Genomic DNA, 18,324 nt, shown 5'->3' on the forward strand with positions numbered 1-18,324 from the left:
GGTGGAGCCTCTCGGCTCTGCACCGCCCACAGGGACGGGCGGGGCAGGAGCTGCGCGCCCGCCAACGGCCGCGGCTCCTGGCCGCCCCGCCCCGCGCAGCGACATCCAATCACAGCGCTCGAGGCTGGAGAGGGAGCCAATGAGGACCGCCCGGAGGCGGGGCGTACGGCGCTCCGCTTCGGCGGCTCCGAGAGGCGGAGACCGCAAGCCTGAGAGTCGGCCCCTCGTCCAACCGAGACCAATTGCAATCTAGTTCCGGGCGAGCGACTGCCAGGACCACCAATTAGAGCCCGTCCCGGCCTCCCGGGGCGGCTCCGTCTGCCAGCGGCGGGGCCGAGGAGGTAGTCCTTTAACCGCACCGGAGGCCGGGGGGAGGGGCGGTGGAGCGGGCGCTTGCTGCGCGCTCGCTGCGCACGCTGCGGGGCGGCGTCCGGCAGGTGGGAACGGGCGAGGGAGGCCCCGGGCCAGCGCCCTCCGGGTTGCGGTCACACAGGGAAAGGAAGACCGGCCAGCTCCCCGCAGCCCCCGGAGAACACGCGTGGTGCCCGGACCAAATCTTAGAGACTGCGAAGGATCTCATGAACTCCTAGAACAAGACCTTCCTTGTGGTTTTCTGCTTTGTTAGTCTTTCGAGACAGTGTCTCCGTGTAGACCAGGCTGGCCTCGAACTCCGAGACCCGCCTGCCTCTGCCTCCCCAGTGCCGGGACTAACGGCGTGCATCTCTGTCCACCGCCCGGCTGAGAGGAAACTGACGCTGAGCAGATCGCAGGCCTCCATGTGGGACTCCCCCACCCCACCCGACCCCACGCTTTTATAATGGACGTTGTCTTTTGGAAACCTCTTATCAAAGCTGGGTGGGCTGCCATGAGCCTGCCATGCCAGCCCTGGAGAAGAGGAGGCAGATGAGGCAGGATTTAGAGACCGGTTCCAGCCAGCCTGGGCAGCAGGGCTCAGAATGAAAACTTTTATTTACTTGAGATGAAACGGAGTACAGAAAGGGATCCCAGATGCGAGCTGTGGTAAAATAATGTTTTAAAAATTGTGTTTATTTACCATTTAAAGAACGTTAGCATTTAATGAGCCTCCCTGTGTGGCTTTTCTCAACACCCTTAATCTCCTTACTCTTGTGCTGGGGAATTTGGTCTCTGCAATGGCAGGCTCCTTGGCCAGCTTGCCTCGCCCCAGACCCACCACACCAGTGACGGGAGCAGCTCCAGTCTTGACCGGTGTCGCTCAGTGACCAGTGTCCACCGTTTACCAGGGTTGACAGTTGGGCAGAAGCTCTGGTTCCTCGTTTAGTGGCAATGACTTGTACAAACTTTCCCAGAGTGGTGAGGCATGCTGGCTGCCAGCACCCTCCGCCCCTCCTGGGCACTTCCAGCACTTACCAACGTGGCAATAGCTGTGGCTCCCGGAGCCCTGGAATCCAGTCTTGTTCTGTCTGGGTGGCATGGTGGCTTAAAGGAAAGAGGGAGGCTGGGCTTTCTGAACAAGATCTCATGCAGCCCTGGCTGACCTCCAGCCGGTTATGTAGCCCGGGAACTGCTGTGAGCCCGTGCTGTTCCTGTCGCCACTGCTCGAGTGCTCGGGTTCCAGGGGTGCACCGTGGTGCCAGGCTCACTCGGACGGCTGAAAAGGCTTTGAAGTGACTGAAGAGCCCCAGCCTGCTTCCTGTGTTTCCTGACCGTCTCATGAGTCATACCTGCCCTGCCTCGTCACTTACTAAATTACCAAGGACTGGGGCTGGAGGCCGTTCAGGTGCTCAAGACTGGGTGTTGAAGGATTCTGTTCTGTTCAAAGCAGCTAACAGAGTGGCTCCGCAGCCTGGATCTGGGCACGGGACGCACACGCACACTCGCCAGCGCTCTCTTCTGGCCACCGCAGGCACCGCGCCAGTGCCCGCGGCTCCACACAGACACGCAGGCGCACACCATTAAAGAGAGAGCGCTCGGAGGGTCAGCAATTGCTGCCCCTGAGGACCGCCAGGCTTGCTTCCCAGAACCCACAGGGCACCTTCTACCATCCAAACTCCCAATTCCACGGCACCCAGGCTTTCATATGGTACACACGTGTGCAGCCAACACACAAATTTGTTTTACATCGTAAATCTTTAAAAAGTAGCTGGACAAAGCAACTCATGCCTTTAATCCCAGGCAGAGGCAGGTGGATCACTGAGAGCTTGGGGCCAGCCTGCTCTACAGAGTGAGTTCTAGGACAGCCAGAGCTACATAGTGAGACTGTCTCAAAAATAAGTAATGAAACACTTAAAATTTGGACTGGCTAAATGGCTCAGTGGACAAGGGAATGTTCCATTCTCAGAACCCACAGGTTAGGAGGTGAGAAAACGGCCTCAAGCTGACTCTGCCTGTCTGCCATAGCGCACACCACGAATATAATAATGATCTTTTTAATCGTTAAAATTCCTTCTTAGCCTCCCAAAGTATCATTCGCTAGTTACCGTAAGAAGTGGAATCCGAGGCCACCATGTGCTAAGCAGATGCCCTGCAAATGAGCTGCATCTCCTCGTTACCACAGATGCCGGAGTCAGAGTGGGTGCCGCGCAGCTGGCCAGAGCGGGCCGAGAATGGGCATTTACGCTGGGCATTTATGGTTGTCTAGCGGGCTTACGTCCCGAGCTCCTGGGAGAGCTGTACTCTCTGCCTGCTTCTCCCCTGCTGCTCCTGTGCGGCGTCACTACAGACCTAAACTCCAGAGCAAAGCCACGCGTTCCATACCTCAACAGCTGGTCCTTTGCATGTGCAGAGATGCCACTGCTGACCAGGAAAGCAGCATGTGACTTTGGACTTGTTTTCAACAAGACTGTGAGGAGTTTGTGCTCATTGTTCACACTTGCGTCTTGGCTTTGTGAGCAGGAGTTAGAGTGGGGTCCTCTTTTTTCCACTGTCATTGTCAAAGTTTCAGTTACTTTGTGACACTCTCTCATATAATGCAGTAATGCAGGCTGGCCTCAAAAGGTCTGTAGCCAGCAAGGACCGTGAACATCTTTCCTCCTCCTCTGGTTTCTCCTTCCTAAGGGCTGGGATTGCCAGTTTGCACCATGTTGGGCTTCACCTGGTGCGGGGGCTCAGACCCAGGGTTCCGTGCCAGAGTGGCAAGCACACCACCCACTGAGCTTAGGTCCATGCCTACAGTTCTTGGCTTTGTGCTCTTGAGAGCCAAATCCCTGGAGGCCTGGACCTACGCGGAGTCACCAGTTTGTTCTGTTGTTGTTGTTTTCAGAGGCGAAATGAAAAGTTAGGAAATCTACCGCTACTTCCTAAAGGGGAAGGGCTTACCAGCAATCAGCAGTTCACTGTTGGGATCCCGAGAGGCCTCTGGCACCCATGTCTGAGCTAGAACCCAAAAGCCAGCTCTGGGGGGTCAGGCTAAGGAGAATAGGTCACAGTTGCTGGACAGTGAGGTCACAAAAAGGTTTATGTGCCCCAGACTCCATGGGGGTGGGGCCTAGATGATACAAGGTCCCTAGGGGTCCCCCAAGCCCAGATTGGGGACATGGTGTGGGAAAGGCAGCGGGGACGGGGGCCTGGGGCCTGGGGAGCCAAGGGGCCTGGAGAGATGAGGGCAGGAGCAGGGAGGGGACAGGCAGGATGGTGAGGAGAAGCCGGAGACAGAAGCTGCAAAAATTGACCAGGCTGTGCAGACAGGAGGAGGGGCTCAGGGTGAGGGGGGTGGCAAGGCAAGGGAAGGGCAGGGAGCCGACTGGCAACAGCAAATCTGGGGACAGGTCAAGGAAGAAGGCAGGCAACGGAGGGTGATGGCCTGAGGTCCCGGAGGTAGCTGGGAGGGCTGGGTTTGCTAGCACAGAGTTGGAGTCTGGTGAGCCCCAAGGCAGGAGTTTAGGAGTAGGACAGCAGAGAAGAAAAGCCGGTGTGACTCCCACAGAAGCCCTGTTCCCCTTTCTCCTCTGGCAGGTGAAGCGCAGCTGCCCTTGTGGCCTGGAGGCTGGGAGTGAAAGGAAGGAAAGAGGGAACCCTATTTCTGTTCAGCTGTTCCCCCCAGAGCTGGTGAGTCCTGGGAGTCTGGCGAGGATGGAGACCACGAGGCTGAGGGTAACCTGTGACTCCCCACCCCTCCCCCCCTTCGCAGGTGGAGCACATTGTGTCCTTCCTCCCAGTCAAAGACGTTGTGGCCCTGGGCCAGACTTGCCACTACTTCCACGAAGTGTGTGACGCCGAGGGCGTGTGGAGGCGCATCTGTCGAAGCCTGAGCCCACGCCTCCGAGACCAGGGCTCTGGTGCCCGGCCTTGGAAGAGAGCTGCCATCCTTAACTGTAACTTCCTCTCAGTAACTTCCTCTCCGTCGGGGCCCTTCCTGCTAGGATCACCCTTCCCTGTCACGCTGCCCCTTTCCTCTGGAGGATGTCGCTAGTGTCAGACACAGCCCGAGTTTGTCTGCACCCCCTCCAGGGTCCTCTGACCACCCCTGACAGGGATGGCGCTCACAGCTCCGTCCCCGTTCCGCCGCAGCGCCCTGCACGTAGAGACAACTCTACTTGTGCCCCGGCTGTGGCTCCCCCCTTAAATCAGAGTTAACTCTGTCACCCTTCGTGCATGTGTGTGTGTGTGTGTGTGTGTGTGTCCGCGCGCGTGTGTGCGCGTGCGCACCAGCTAGTAGAGTCGCATATGGAGGCCAGAGGTTGACAGTGTATTTTACATAGTTACTTTATTTTGAGCGTCTGTGTGCTTTGCCTGCATGTATGTCTGCGCCACACGCACACCGTGCCCGTGTGGGCCAGAGGAGGGCGTCTGGACCTGGAGTTACAGATGGTTCGGAACTGCCAGGTGGGAGCTGGGAAGCAGACTCAGGTCCCCGGAAGGAAGGGCAGCCAGGGCTCCTGACCCCTGTGCCATGCTTGCCAGCCCCGCCTTGGGTTTTCACACAACCCGGAGCTTGCCGTGTTAGGGCCGGACCATGGCTAGCAGGCCCGGGAGCTGTGCGCCCCTGCCGCCCCCTTCCTCCAGCCAGCGGGCTCTCACAGGCAGAGGCGGAGCTCGTCTACCTAGCCAGCTCTCCCACTTCCAAGGCCAGAATTACCGACGGGCCAAGAAGCCCATCCAGCATTTCCCTCTCAGCTGTGGTCTCACGCTTGTGGACCTAACCACTGCGCCATGTCCCCGGCCAGAGATGAGCTAATTCCCCGGCGTGTGGCTGTCCTCCCTGCTTCTGACCACCAGTGTCCCCGAGGGACAGCACCCCCAGCTCAGAGACAGTGACCAAAGTACTCTGCCTTCGAAAGGCCCTACCACACACTCGCACACACGTGGGGAACGCTGCTCCGGGAGCACGGCCGCCGGCAGAGGAGCGGAGATGGCCGCCCTGGGTTGGCCATCTTTCTCCTCCTGCCTCTTTTCTGTTTCTTCTACTTCCATGGTGCTCTGCTGCGAGGCTGGACTAACATGCTCGCTGAGGAGCGCGCTGTGGCCCTGGGATGGTAGGACAGATGTGGGGAGTTCTCTGCCACCCCCGGAGGGGCCTGGTCCCTCAGTCCTGGGCTGGAAGAAGATGGAATACCAGGGTGTCGGGAAACATCTAGCTTGCCCAAGCTCTGACTCTTAGCCCTTGTCGCCTCAGCCTTGAAAGCGTCTCCTCCTGTTCTTCAGATACAAAGGGCCTGTATTTCCAGGCATTCGGAGGGCGCCGCAGATGTCTCAGCAAGAGTGTGGCCCCCATGCTGGCCCACGGCTACCGCCGCTTCTTACCCACGAAGGACCACGTGTTCATCCTCGACTACGTGGGGACTCTCTTCTTCCTCAAAAACGCGCTGGTGTCGTCCACCCTCGGCCAGATCCAGTGGAAGCGGGCCTGCCGCTATGTGGTGCTGTGTCGAGGCGCTAAGGATGTGAGTAGGGAACCCACCTTCCGAGGAGCGCCTCAGTCCTGGGGTCTCTCCCTTAAAGGAGGGGTGTCTGGGCATGCGCCCTCTCCTCAGGAGCCTGACAGCCATGCATTGCTCTGGATTTGCTTGCTTTGTTTTTGGTTCTTGGTGCTGGGATTTGAACCCAGGACCTCACACATGCTAGGCCAGCGTTCTGCCACGGAGTTAGGTCACCAATCCTGAGTAAGCTCTCATCTCTCAGCCTCGGACCCAAAGCACTTCATTCCCCAGCAAGTGGTCCGCCTGCTCTAGCCCCGTCCCATTCAGGGCCTTCGGTCCGGACAGCGATGTCTTTGCTCCGCAGTTTGCCTCCGACCCGCGATGTGACACGGTGTACCGCAAATACCTCTATGTCCTGGCCACCCGGGAGCAGCCGGCGGTGGTGGGCGCCACTGGCAGCCGGGCCTGTGACTGTGTGGAGGTCTATCTGCAGTCCAGCGGGCAGCGGGTCTTCAAGATGACGTTCCACCACTCCATGAGCTTCAAGCAGATCGTGCTGGTCGGCCAGGAGACGCAGCGGGCCCTCCTGCTCCTCACAGGTGACCCGGGAAGCGCTGCTTTGCAAACTCAGCCGACCTCAGGACCTGCGCGGCCTGTCGGAGAGGGTTCTGCCTGCTGCCTGCCCCAGCTCTCACCCCCAGAAGTTCTAGAATTCTGCATAGAATTTCAGATAAAGGTCCTTCTCGGGCCCGAGGCTGTCCTCCGACTTCCGCATGCGCTGGGCCAGGCGAGCCCGCACTGTTACAACACTCTTTTTAGGTAGCTGGGAAACCACGGCAGCGCACATCTGATTTTAATCTCCCCGCCTCTGCTGGAGGGTCTTCCCCTTCACCCCCTCAGCCCTCCCAGTCCGATGTGGCCGAGCGCACCCTCCTCAAGCTTGGGAGCCTGTGGACTTCCGAATGCCAGGCGGGACCTAAATGCCCAGGCTCCATTCTTCTCAACATTCTTCCCGACACCCAGGTTAAGAGTCTGCAGCATCTAACCACTGAGCTCTAGTTCTAGGTGCTTCGCACCTCCCTGTTTCATTTTCAGGGTGAGGTCAGGGGGCTGGAAGCCATCCTTTCCTTTCCTTTTTCCCTTTTCTCTTCCTTTCTTTTTTCTTCCTTATTTTAGTTATTGTTAAGACAGAGTCTCACTATGTAGCTGTCTTCCCTAGCTTAGAACTTACTATGTAGACCACACTGTCCTTGAACTGCAGAAGACCACGCTTTCTATCATGTCTATCCGTGTGTGTGTCTGCGTGTGCGTGCGTGCACGCGTGCACATGTCACAGGGCACAGGTGGAGGTCAGGGGACAACTCTCAGGATCATTTTCTCTTCCCACCTTGGGCCCCAGCAGTTGCGTGCAGGCGTGGGATCATGGGCTTTCACAGCATACCCACCCGGCCGGCCCTCCGCCCTCTCCTCTCGGCTCTACGCTAGGGCAAGCGTCCCGTGGGACGGCTATCTGGCCGCCGCCGCCCCCCTCCTCTGTGTAACCATGTGCCCCTCCCTGCCCCCAGAGGAAGGGAAGATCTACTCCCTGGTGGTGAACGAGACCCAGCTGGACCAGCCGCGCTCTTACACGGTGCAGCTGGCGCTCAGGAAGGTGTCCCGTTGCCTGCCGCACCTGCGCGTGGCCTGCATGGCCTCCAATCAGAGCAGCACCCTGTACATCACGGGTAAGAAGCGCATCCGGGTTGTGGGGGCGTGCTTGCTGTAAGGGCTGAGCGTGAGTTCGGGTCCCCAGAACCCACAGAGCTGGAACTGGCAGCACGTGTCTGCAATCCCAAAGGTGGAGGCTGTGGGAAGCCCTGTGCGCGCGTGGCAGCCAGGGTGGGCATGAGCGTGGGGCATGAAAGCGGCAAGAGGCCTCGCTCAAACAAGGTGGCGGGTACGGACCAACACAGTGCTGTCCTCTGACTCCGGCACGGAGGCTGTGCCTCATGCCAATACCTGTGTGCGCATGTCACACACACGGAAAAATTTTGAAAAAGAAAGAACTATATCCCTCTCTCCTCGGGCAGATTGGTCCACACACTGACGTCCGTTAGGGCATCCTGGTGACTGGCGAGGCTCTCAGGAGTCGGAGCCAACGTGGTCACTGTATGAGACTTCCCACAACCTTTGAGCTTTTGCCATCGCAGGTGGGGCCTTATCCCTAGGAAATGGGTGCCCAAAGCTGCTGAGCTGAGGGCTCCCGGCCCCCCAGACCAGGGGGGAGTGTATTTTGAGGTGCACACCCCAGGGGTGTATCGTGATCTCTTTGGGACCCTTCAAGCCTTTGACCCCCTGGACCATCAGATGCCGCTTGCTCTGTCCCTGCCTGCCAAGGTAGGGGGCTGCCTCGGGGGGGGGGGGCGGCAGGGCAGCTCAGGCTGGCACAGAGCAGGGCTGGGCTCCAGGAGTTTGAAGAATAGGTGTGGGCGGGGCGGGGACCTGGGGAGGGAGGGGCCGCAGTTCTGGGGCTGAGTTTCCTGAGCGGAGTTGCTCACCTCTTGTGCTGTCTCCCCCTCCCTAGGTCCTGTTCTGTGCTCTTGGCTACAATCATCTTGGCCTGGTGGATGAGTTTGGCCGGATCTTCATGCAGGGAAATAACAGATACGGGCAGCTGGGCACTGGAGACAAAATGGACCGAGGGGAACCCACACAGGTGAGGTGGTGTCCCCAGCACCTCTCACCCAGCCTCCCGGCCCTGCAGCTCAGATTTCCCCTCCCCTAGGCAGAGCTAAGCCCATCCTATGGCAACCCGGGTTGCTGCTGTGCAGGTGCTACGGGTGTGCGTGTGTGCTGTGTGAGTGTGTGTGTGTGTGTGCTGCAGGTCTTCCCCGGGGCCTGCTCCATAAGGTGCACACTGCGTGCGCAGAAAGGACTGGATGAAGAGTGGGGTGGGGGACTAGAGAAGCCGAGGGGCAGCCGGAGACCACAGCTCAGAAAAAAGTGCTTGTCATGACCCAGTTCAGATCCCCAGGGCCCTTGTGAAAAGCTGGACATGGCTGTCAGCACCTGAGGGGAGACAGAGTGGTCCTGGGGACTCACAGGCTGAGTCGAGCCAGTCGGTGAGCTCTCGGTTCAGTGAGAGACCCTGCCTAAAAAAAAAATAAATATAAAAAATCAACAAGGGGGAGGGCAAGTGAAGAAGAGTCTCAGCATTGACCTCTGGCCTCAATAGCACATATGTAAGGTAAGGAAGTGGCAGCTCTGTGGGTTTGAGAGGGTTCAGGTGGGAATAGGAAGAGCAGTCCATGAGGACAATGATGGAGCTGACACAGAAGACAGTAAAAAGGCCGACCAGCCTCATGGTTGACACGGTTTCTCTGTGTAGCCTTTCCTGTCTTGGAACTTGCTCTGTAGACCAGGCTGGCTTCAAACTCCGAGATCTGCCTGCTTCTGCCTCCCAAGTGCTGGGATTAAAGGCCTGTGCCGCCATCATCCCACTTGATGCCTGTAATCTTCACAGTAGGTCATTTAGCTTCATAGGAAGCTCAAGGCCGGCCTCGGGTTTAGGAAGCAGCCTCAACAAGAGGGTGGTGAGCCGAGAGGAGGAAAGGCTGGTAGGAGAGAGCAGAGGAGGTGCACTGGCAACCCTGGGCGACAGGCCCGTCTCCGGGGATGCCAGCTCGGGCAGAGCCCTGTGGAAAGGAGGCGTTGCAGAATCCGCAGGTCGCAGAGCAGCTGGCAGCCACCAAGGTGACAGAGGCAGGCAGCTGCTGTAAGTGCACAGGAGGCCAAGAACACAAAGCCCACCAGGACACCCGTGGAGGGGCGCACTTGAGACAGGCTCTGGCGGGTTTGTGGCGGCAAGAATAGAAGAGAAGATCCATAGCACTAGATGCTTTAGGGGAAGCAAACAGATACACGGGAAAATGACTGGTTTAAAGAGGAGGAATAAAGCATGCACATTTAGACCTTTTGCAATGAGAGTGAAACACCGAACCGGAAATGTCTATATGGCGATCGGTTCCAGGCTGAAACAACAAAGCGTGAGACAGAGTGGCAGACGGCAGCATCTGTCCTGTCACAGAGGAACGAGAGGAGATGGCCGCCAGGGTTCGGTGCGTAACGTGCTTACCTAGCAAGCATGGGACCCTAGAGCCTCACCAAAACCAGGCAGAGTGGTGTGTGCCTGTCACCCCAGCGTGTGGTGTGAGGCAGGGGGATAAGGTGAAGATCATGCTCAGCGTCAGAGTGAATTCTAGGCCAGCCAGGCTACCTGTGGCCTGTCTCACTTGCTGTTCTTTCTCTTCCATGAAGACATACCATGGCCAAGGCAAATTAGAAAAAAAGAAAGCATTCAGTTGGGAGCTTGCTTAGTTTGGAAGTATTGGTTCATGATCGTCAGGGCGGGAAGCAGACAGGCATGGCGCTGGAGCATTAAGAGAGAGGGGAGTGGGGGGTGGGGGAAGAGAGCGTGTAGGCCTGGCATGGACTTTTGAAACCACAAAGCCCGCCCCTAACAACACACTTCCTCCGAGGCCACACCCTTTAATCTCTAATCCTTCTCACCACGCCCTGGTGACTAAGCAGTCAAATCTGTGAGCCTATAGGGGCCGCTCCCACTGAAACCACCACAGGACCCCATCCCAAAACAATCTGAGCTGTGGTGAGGTTCCTCCAGTAACTGCAACCAAGCCTGCTGATCTGAGTTCAGTCCCCGGCATCCGCACGGTAGACAGAGAAAAGTGATGAGCAGACGTTGTCCCTGACCTTCACTTGTGTGCTGTGGCTCACACAAATGTAATAAAGAACAAACACTTTATTAAAAGCACGTGCATCTATCCAGACCCGAAGGTAGCGGAAAAGCTATATTCAAGGCCAGCCTGCACTACACTGACTGGGTATCGAGTCTCCGTCACGAAATGGAGTGACACATTAGTTGAGGACACAGGAAACTCGGTGGTAGGGGAGCCAGGCAGAGCCCTGTGGGATTATAGGCCCAGCGGTGGGGAGGCAGGGAGGCCCCTGCAGCTCACAGAGAAGCCAGGGGGACGGTGCCTCGGGACAGCAGCCAAGGCGGCCCTCTGGCCACTCCACAGGCACGCCCAGCTGCGCAGTGCCGGCACCCACGGATGAGCCCGACAAGTCAGTGCTCAGTGGTGGGCTCTCCAGCTTGGTTTCTGAGACAGACTCCCACTGTGTAGCCTGTTTGGGCTGGAACTCACTTTACTCCTCTGGCTGACTGTTCAATTACTTGCTGGTATTTTGTGATTGCAGATTTTTACTATGTGTGTGCATACAAAAGCGTGCAGGCTCCCAGGGAGGCCAGAAGAGGCCAGTAGGTCTTAAGGAAGTGTAGATTTCCTGAGGAGCAAGAGACAAAGTTTTTACCAGGTGCCAGAACCCTTGGAGTCAGTCTTGGGGGCGGGGCTTTGTGGGTACAGGAAGGGACAGATAGCTGTCAGCCTGCAGAGCAGGGCAGGCCTTCGGAGACAGGACCCTCTTTTCCAACTCCTAAGACTGCACTCTGCCCCAAGCCTTCCACAGCCCCCATCCTCTAGTATTAAAGCATCTGGCTATGTTGTCTCTCTGTCCTCAGGTTCATTATTTGCAACGCCCCATTGCCCTGTGGTGTGGCCTCAACCATTCCTTGGTGCTGAGTCAGACCTCGGATTTCAGCAAGGAGCTGCTGGGGTGCGGCTGTGGGGCCGGAGGCCGCCTTCCTGGCTGGCCGAAGGGGAGTGCCTCCTTTGTCAAGCTGCAGATCAAGGTCAGAGCAGGGCCAGGCCAGCGGCACCCGGGAGGGTGGAGCAACGGCCCAGGTGGCCCCAGGAGTATCATGAGGCCTGGCTTCTCGAAGAGTCTGTAAAAGTGTTTCTAAAAACGTGTGCCTGTGGAGGCAGAGGACTGATGGTCACTTCTCCCCTCCCTGAGCTGGCCACAGAGCTTGGCCACAAGCTGAACCATCTCAGTGGACCCCTCTTCCAGCAGGGTCTCACGGTGTAGCCCAGGCTGGTCCTAACCTCTGGATTCCCCTGGCTTTCCTGTGTCCCCCTGCCTGGCCTATAGCCAGGACCCCTGCCAGGGACCCTTAGCTCGGCTTCGCCTGGACCCTGCAATTCCCACACTGCTCTCTCCTTAGCTGACCCTAGGGTCACATGACCTGACTTAGGGTCACATGGTCCTGGAACGAAGCAAGCTGAAGCTCGCTCGCTGGTTCAGGGCCTGTCTGAGAGGGCTCAGCATAGCAGCAGGCTTCGGGGGCACCTGGGCAGGCCCCGGCGGTGTCAAGCCTCGCTCACCCCTCCCCTCTCCTCTAAGGTCCCCCTGTGTGCCTGCTCCCTCTGCTCCACCAGAGAGTGTCTGTACATGCTGTCCAGCTACGACATCGAGCGGTGCCCGGCCTACCGAGACCTGCCAGCCAGCAGGGCCTCGGGAAGCCCGGAGCCCAGCCAGGCGGCTGGAGCCCCCCAAGACCCTGGGGGGACAGCCCAGGCCTGTGAGGAGTACCTCAGCCAGATCCACAGCTGCCCCACGCTGCAGGACCGGATGGCGAAGATGAAGGAGATTGTGGGCTGGATGCCCTTGATGGCTGCCCAGAAGGATTTCTTCTGGGCCGCGCTGGACATGCTGCAGAGGGCTGCGGGTGCGGGCGGTCCAGGCACCTCGGCCTCTGAGAGCTGACCCCTCCCCCTCGCCTCTACTCCTGAGGAGGTCAGGCCCTGGGCTAGGGCTGAGGAGAGCCGGAGTGACAAAGAAGACTGTGTGTACGGGGGTGGGGGTGGGGCGGGTGGCACGGAGCAGTGCTGGACATGGCGAGGTAGCGTAGGGAACTCTCTATAATGTGCAGGGGGCTGCCCAGGAGGGGCCCCCGACCCCACTATCATGGGCAGGAAATTTGATGGACAGTAGAATAAAAGGCTAAAGCAAGGCCTGTTTCGAAGCCCTGGGGCCTTATGGGGGACTAGGGGCAAGGAATGGAGGGGAGCCTGGCTGGTGAGGGAGGAAAGTCAAGTGCCACACCCCAGCTCACCTTCTGCTTCTCACTCCAGAAGCCTCCCTTCAGCCCGTCTGAGGTGAGGTCAGGCCTGGTCTGGTGTGACAGAGCCTCGCTGTGTGGTCCGGCCTGACCTCTTTAATCGCACTGACCCCACATCCAGAGAGCTAGGATTCCAGTGTGCTGCCCCACACCTGCACCAGACCAGTGGTCTAACCCTCACCGGGGGTACCTCGCCCCTAGCCCTCGGCCCCGTGAGATCTGGCCCTGTTCTCTCCCTCCTGGCCTCCACGCCCGGTCTCCTGCCCAAGGACAGGGCTACTCCAGGTCCCCATTAACTCTCCTCCTATACCTTACAATAGTTGGAAGAGAAAATCAGGGGTCAGAACGCCCCTTCCTTGGCCTGATCTGGTCCTTGTTAAAGGGAAAGCCATGATTATGTGCAGAAGATCCTGGGTAAGGCTTGCAGGCCTGTACTCCCAGCACTTGGGAAGCTGAGGCAGGAGGATGGAAAGCTCCGGCTAGCCAGGGCTTCACAGCAAGACTTCCAGAAATGAGCTGTGGGATGGTGGACGGCCAAACGGCTCAAGGACAGCCCCCTGGATGCTGAGAGTGACAGGTGAAGAGGTCCAGGCCTCCTGAGGGCCACACAAAAGACCCCGTCCTTAGGCCCAGGACAGTGGATTGCGATGACGTCACGCGTTGCTCCCAGGGTTCTTCGGTCACTTGATCTATGTCCACGACCTAGAGAGGCCCCGTAGGGACTCAACACCATCCCAGCTGTCTCCCTGTCCCGCCTCCCCTGCCGCCCGCCCAGTTGGCCGGTCCCCACGCCCACACACCCAGGGCTGCCTCAGCTGGTACCGATTATCCTGCTGCTGCTGCTGCTGCTGCTGCTTCCAGCACTCCCCCTGCACAATGCTGCCTGCAGCCCTTGCCTCCCTTCTGGGGCCATTCCTTGTGGCCTGGGTGCTGCCTCCTGCCGGGGCCCAGACGCCCAACTACACCAGGTAGGTCCCATGCCTTTCAGACGGCTTCCAGAGGAGCTTCAGAACGTTTGTTTGCAGCTCCTGGGGGAGGGGGGGGGCTGTGCCTGGGTCCCGCTCCCTGCTCCCATCCCTCCTCTTCAGATCCCCCCTCCCTGCCTGCTGCGGGACACGCTGGCCGCAGCCATCTGCTCCCCTTCCTCCACTCCTGCTCTTCTGCCTAAACCTCCCTCTGCACTTAGAGCCGGACCCAGAAGGCCAAGACCTTGAACTTGTCTGTTAGCTGACATTCAGGAAATGGGGGAGGGGAGCAGGCAGAAAGAAGCTGGTCCTTAGTGGGGCGGCGAAGGGCAAAGGTGGCAGCCCTAACGGGCTGCCTCTGTTGCTCCCCTCGGCTCTCTGGCCCCTCCCCCTCATGGCCTCGTGGCTTGTCACATCTGGAAGTAGTTAGGCGAGGCTCCTGTCCCCGGACTGCCAGGCAGGACAAGGAGGGGGGTTAGAGAAAAGCTAGGGGGACTGAGGAGGATTCCGGGAATTCCTGCCGGCTGGCGGCTGGCGAGGGAGTGGGGCCTCTGGGGGATGGAAATGGCTTTCCATGGTCCTTGGACAGGCCCCACAGGCTGAGGCTCTTTCAGCCTGACACCGCCTCTGCCCTCCAGGCCTGTGTTCCTGTGTGGAGGTGACGTGACCGGGGAGTCGGGTTACGTGGGAAGTGAGGGTTTCCCTAACCTCTACCCCCCAAATAAGAAGTGCATCTGGACAATAACGGTAAGAAGGCCCTCTGTTCGCCACTGGGCTTCATCAGTCTCTCAAGCAGACCCTGAAAGCTCAGGGATGTGCTCCCACCGCCAGGCATCACCTCAGGGTAACCCTCCCCTCCCCTTTGGTCACAAGGGGGCCAGGCCCCCCAGTGACGTGCTCTGACAAACCCCGACCTTGTTCCCCTTTGTCTAACCCCACAGCTGGATGCTGCCCCCTAGGGCTTGGGCCAGCCAGGGCAGGACTACTGCACCACTGAGGGTCTAGAGACATCCCAGCCTCTCATTCATCCAGGGTGTGCGTGTGTGCGTGTGCGTGCGTGCGTGCGTGCGTGCGTATGCCCATGTGCTGAGGTCCTGTGTGTGCGCGTGTGTGTGTGTGTGTGTGCGCGTGTGCATGCCCATGTACTGAGGTCGTGTGTGTGTGTGTGTGCGCGTGTGTGCGTATGCCCATGTGCTGAGGTCCTGTGTGTGTGCGTGTTCGTGCGTGCTGCACGGGTGTGCAAGCCCACGTGCCGAGTGGGCTTGGAGCACTGGGGTTCTAGAGTTGCGCCACTCTCCATCGTTTCCCTGAGACAGAGCCTGTCACTAAAGGAGAGCCCTTCGGAAGGCCTGCGAGCCCGTGACCCTCCTGTCTGCCCCGCCCCCCAGGGGTAGGGAGAGGCGCGTGTGGAGATTTTCAATGCAGCCTTGTCGATGGTCTCTGGGGTTTGAGCTTGAACAAGCGTCCTGACCCGCTGCCCATCTCCACAAATCCCTGACGTGGTCTCTGGAAATTGTGGGCTTTGATCAGTCTCCCAAACAGCAGAAGGACAAGCAGGTGCCGCCAGCCCTGGTGCTGAGCCGTACGTCTTCGGGTTTTTGGGGAAAGGGCCTTCCTGTGTAGCTCAGGCTGGCCTTGAGCTTTGAGGTGATTCTCCTTCGGCACCGTAAGTCCTGGGATTCCAGGTGTGAGCCACCACGCCTGGTCTAGGCCTTAGGTGTTTCATGGAGATAATTGCTGAGAGCCCACCCCCGATTCACTCCTGCTCTTCCCGTCCAGAGGCCATAAACCAGGCGCAGAGCCTAGGCCTTTCCAGTTGTGACTGTTTGTCTAGAAGGTGCTTGGGGAGGGCGATGCCCACTGTCAGGGCCTGATTTTGCGCCCCTCTGTTCCCCGTGTCAGGTGCCTGAGGGCCAGACTGTGTCCCTGTCCTTCCGGGTCTTCGATATGGAGCTCCACCCTTCCTGCCGCTATGATGCTCTGGAGGTCTTTGCTGGCTCTGGGACCTCAGGCCAGAGACTTGGCCGCTTCTGCGGCACCTTCAGGCCTGCACCTGTAGTCGCCCCCGGCAACCAGGTGACTTTAAGGATGACCACGGACGAGGGCACCGGGGGCCGAGGCTTCCTGCTCTGGTACAGCGGTCGGGCCACGTCAGGCGCCGGTGAGCACCCTGGCTGCTCTTTAAGCAATCCCGGCCCCGCCCCGGCTCAGTGCCCCCTGCCCTAACCTCGACCCTCCCCAGAGCCCCCCCCAAGAGTTAGGCCACGTTCTCCCTTTCTTCTCACTAACCGCCCCTTCAGTCCCTGCTCCCGGTCTTCTCTCCCCCTCCCGCCCCACCCGCCCCTCTTCCAGGGCCTCCCCCAGGTGCGAGGCGGAAATGGGTCATGGACCCGCGGGTGGAATGGGCGGCCTGGGGTTACTGGGACGGTGAGTAACTGCCCGCCCCCTCCGCAATCGGGCTCCGTGACGGAAGCTGGGGGACCCAGCTCTGGGATCCCGATTGCGGTCCCATCCCCCCTCCCGGCAGCACAAGCCTCTGGAAACGTTTCAGACCTCACCAGAGGGGAGGGCACCCTCACAGCGTGAGCGCCCGAGCCTGCTCGCGGGGATCTTGTGCCTAGCCGGGACGGAGATGGGATCTCCTAGGGGAAGAGGCGGGTGTGGCGGGGCGAGGGGGGGCCAGGCGGGACCCCCCCGGCCGCTCCTCTCTGCTGGGTTCCCCAGCTGCCCGCCAGCTCCGGTCTGGAGCCCTCCTCCAGCTGACGGTCTCCACTGCCCCACCCGCCCCTCTCTTCCCTCCTCAGAGCACCAGTTTTGCGGGGGGCGGATGGAGAAGGCACAGGGAACCCTGACCACGCCCAACTGGCCTGAGTCGGATTACCCCCCGGGCATCAGCTGCTCCTGGCACATCATTGCACCCTCAAACCAGGTACTGCCCAGCAGGCGCCCAGGCGGCCAAGGCACACAGCCAGGAAAGCCTCTCTGAAGGTCTGTACTCTGAGCCCTAAGCTGGCTGGCGGCCGGCAGAGGCCACAGATGTGCAGCTGACTGGCCTTAGGAGAGGGAAGTGCAGGGCCCGTGCGTGGAGCTGTCCACTGCGTGAGCAAGATGGGCTTGACCGAGCCCACCAGGATGACACCTATAGGGCGTGGTCACGTGTGAGACCCTCAGGCTAGCAGTGTGCAAACATTAAAGGGAATGAGGGCTCACAGTGGGCTGGGCTGGACAAGGTGCAGGGCACAGTCCGGGCCGCCCTGGCCTGGCCTGCTAGCCACTGCTCCGCCAGGTGGTCACGCTCACCTTCGGGAAGTTTGACGTGGAGCCGGACACGTACTGCCGCTACGACTCCGTCAGTGTGTTCAACGGGGCTGTGAGCGACGACGCCAAGAGGCTGGGGAAATTTTGCGGAGACAAGGCCCCCAGGTGAGGGCTGGGTGCCTGGGTGGCAGGAGTTGGGGCTAACTTCTACCTGTGAGAAGAGCTGCCAAAGGCCTTACAGGATTTGGGGGAGCTCAGAACAAGGATGGGACCTGGCAGAGGTTTACTGTAGCCTTTGGAGTTTGATGTTAGTTGAAGCTTGGCTAGCGAGGGACCGAACAGGGGCTCAGTTTGCCGTGACACCTCGGCAAATGCTCCTCTGCCCATTGCAGCCCCATCATCTCCGAAGGGAATGAGCTCCTGGTCCAGTTTGTATCGGATCTCAGTGTCACTGCAGACGGCTTCTCAGCCACCTATAGAACCCTGCCACGGGACGCCGTGGGGAAGGAGCCAGCCCCCAGCCCAGGGGAGGATGGCCAGGGTGCTCCTCACGGCGGGACTGCCAAGTTGCCTAACACAGGAACTTGGCCAAAAGTCAAAGCACCCACCAAACTGAAACCCCAACCTGCAGAGAAACCAGAGGCCTCTCCTGAGACCCAGGCAGCGCCAGAGGCCCCGGGTGAGTGTGATAAGCGGAGGAAGTACTGCAGAGATGGCTGCTCGTCCGGAGGACCTGGGTTCGGTTCCTGGCACCCACACGGCAGCTTAGAACCATCTGTGACTCCAGGCATACATGCAGGCAAAACACACATATGCACAAAGGAAAAAGAAAAAAGTAGAAGGAGCATGGACCAAAGCAAGCACGAAGTTCTTCCTTGGCTCAGTATTCATCTACCCATCCATCCATCATCCATCATCCACCCATCCATCCATCCACCCATCACCCATCCATCCATCCATCCATCCCCGACCCATCCACCCATCCATCCATCCATCATTTGTCACCCATCCACCCACCCACCCATCCACCCACCCACCCGTCCACCCTTCCATCACCCACCCATCCATCCATCATCCACCCACCCATCCACCCATCACCCATCCACCCACCCACCCATCCACCCATCCATCACCCACCCATCCACCCATCACCCATCCATCCATCCCCCACCCTCCACCCATCACCCACCCATCCATCCACCCACCCATCCACCCATCCATCCCCCACCCATCCACCCATCCATCC

General features: G+C 59.3%; 2 protein-coding genes across 3 annotated transcripts in view; both read left to right on the forward strand.

The window, feature by feature from the left end:
* The first annotated feature begins 391 nt into the window (after window positions 1–391).
* Fbxo24 (F-box protein 24) lies at window positions 392–12,730 on the forward strand. 2 transcript variants are annotated; one of them, XM_055606661.1, is made up of 10 exons: window positions 392–2,823; window positions 3,934–4,026; window positions 4,109–4,292; window positions 5,623–5,861; window positions 6,202–6,436; window positions 7,403–7,561; window positions 8,092–8,213; window positions 8,401–8,532; window positions 11,416–11,586; window positions 12,138–12,730. In XM_055606661.1, exons 1-10 carry the CDS (start codon window positions 2,767–2,769, stop codon window positions 12,498–12,500), a joined length of 1,755 nt encoding a protein of 584 aa, XP_055462636.1. In that variant the 5' UTR covers window positions 392–2,766; the 3' UTR covers window positions 12,501–12,730. The 2 variants fall into 2 exon arrangements, with proteins under 2 accessions (XP_055462636.1, XP_055462637.1); XM_055606662.1 differs by having other exon boundaries at window positions 392–1,020.
* A 96-nt stretch (window positions 12,731–12,826) lies between these two features.
* Pcolce (procollagen C-endopeptidase enhancer) overlaps window positions 12,827–18,324 on the forward strand; it is a 7,099-nt gene continuing 1,601 nt past the window's right edge. The window contains exons 1-6 of the mRNA XM_055606666.1: window positions 12,827–13,823; window positions 14,459–14,567; window positions 15,723–15,981; window positions 16,625–16,749; window positions 17,107–17,243; window positions 17,471–17,757. Of these exons, the coding sequence (XP_055462641.1) occupies window positions 13,732–13,823; window positions 14,459–14,567; window positions 15,723–15,981; window positions 16,625–16,749; window positions 17,107–17,243; window positions 17,471–17,757 (1,009 nt within the window). The 5' untranslated portion in view covers window positions 12,827–13,731. The remainder of the gene's footprint in view (window positions 13,824–14,458; window positions 14,568–15,722; window positions 15,982–16,624; window positions 16,750–17,106; window positions 17,244–17,470; window positions 17,758–18,324) is intronic.

The sequence above is a fragment of the Psammomys obesus genome, unplaced genomic scaffold, assembly GCF_907164565.1.
Source record: "Psammomys obesus unplaced genomic scaffold, mPsaObe1.curated_primary_1811, whole genome shotgun sequence".
Lineage (NCBI taxonomy): Eukaryota > Metazoa > Chordata > Mammalia > Rodentia > Muridae > Psammomys > Psammomys obesus.

Coding starts and splice junctions, on each gene's coding strand:
- Fbxo24 (XM_055606661.1), top strand. CDS start 2,767: ATGCCACTGCTGACCAGGAAAGCAGCATGTGACTTTGGACTTGTTTTC. Junction 4,027..4,108: donor AGCTGTTCCCCCCAGAGCTG/GTGAGTCCTGGG, acceptor CCCCCTTCGCAG/GTGGAGCACATTGTGTCCTT. Junction 11,587..12,137: donor TTGTCAAGCTGCAGATCAAG/GTCAGAGCAGGG, acceptor CTCTCCTCTAAG/GTCCCCCTGTGTGCCTGCTC.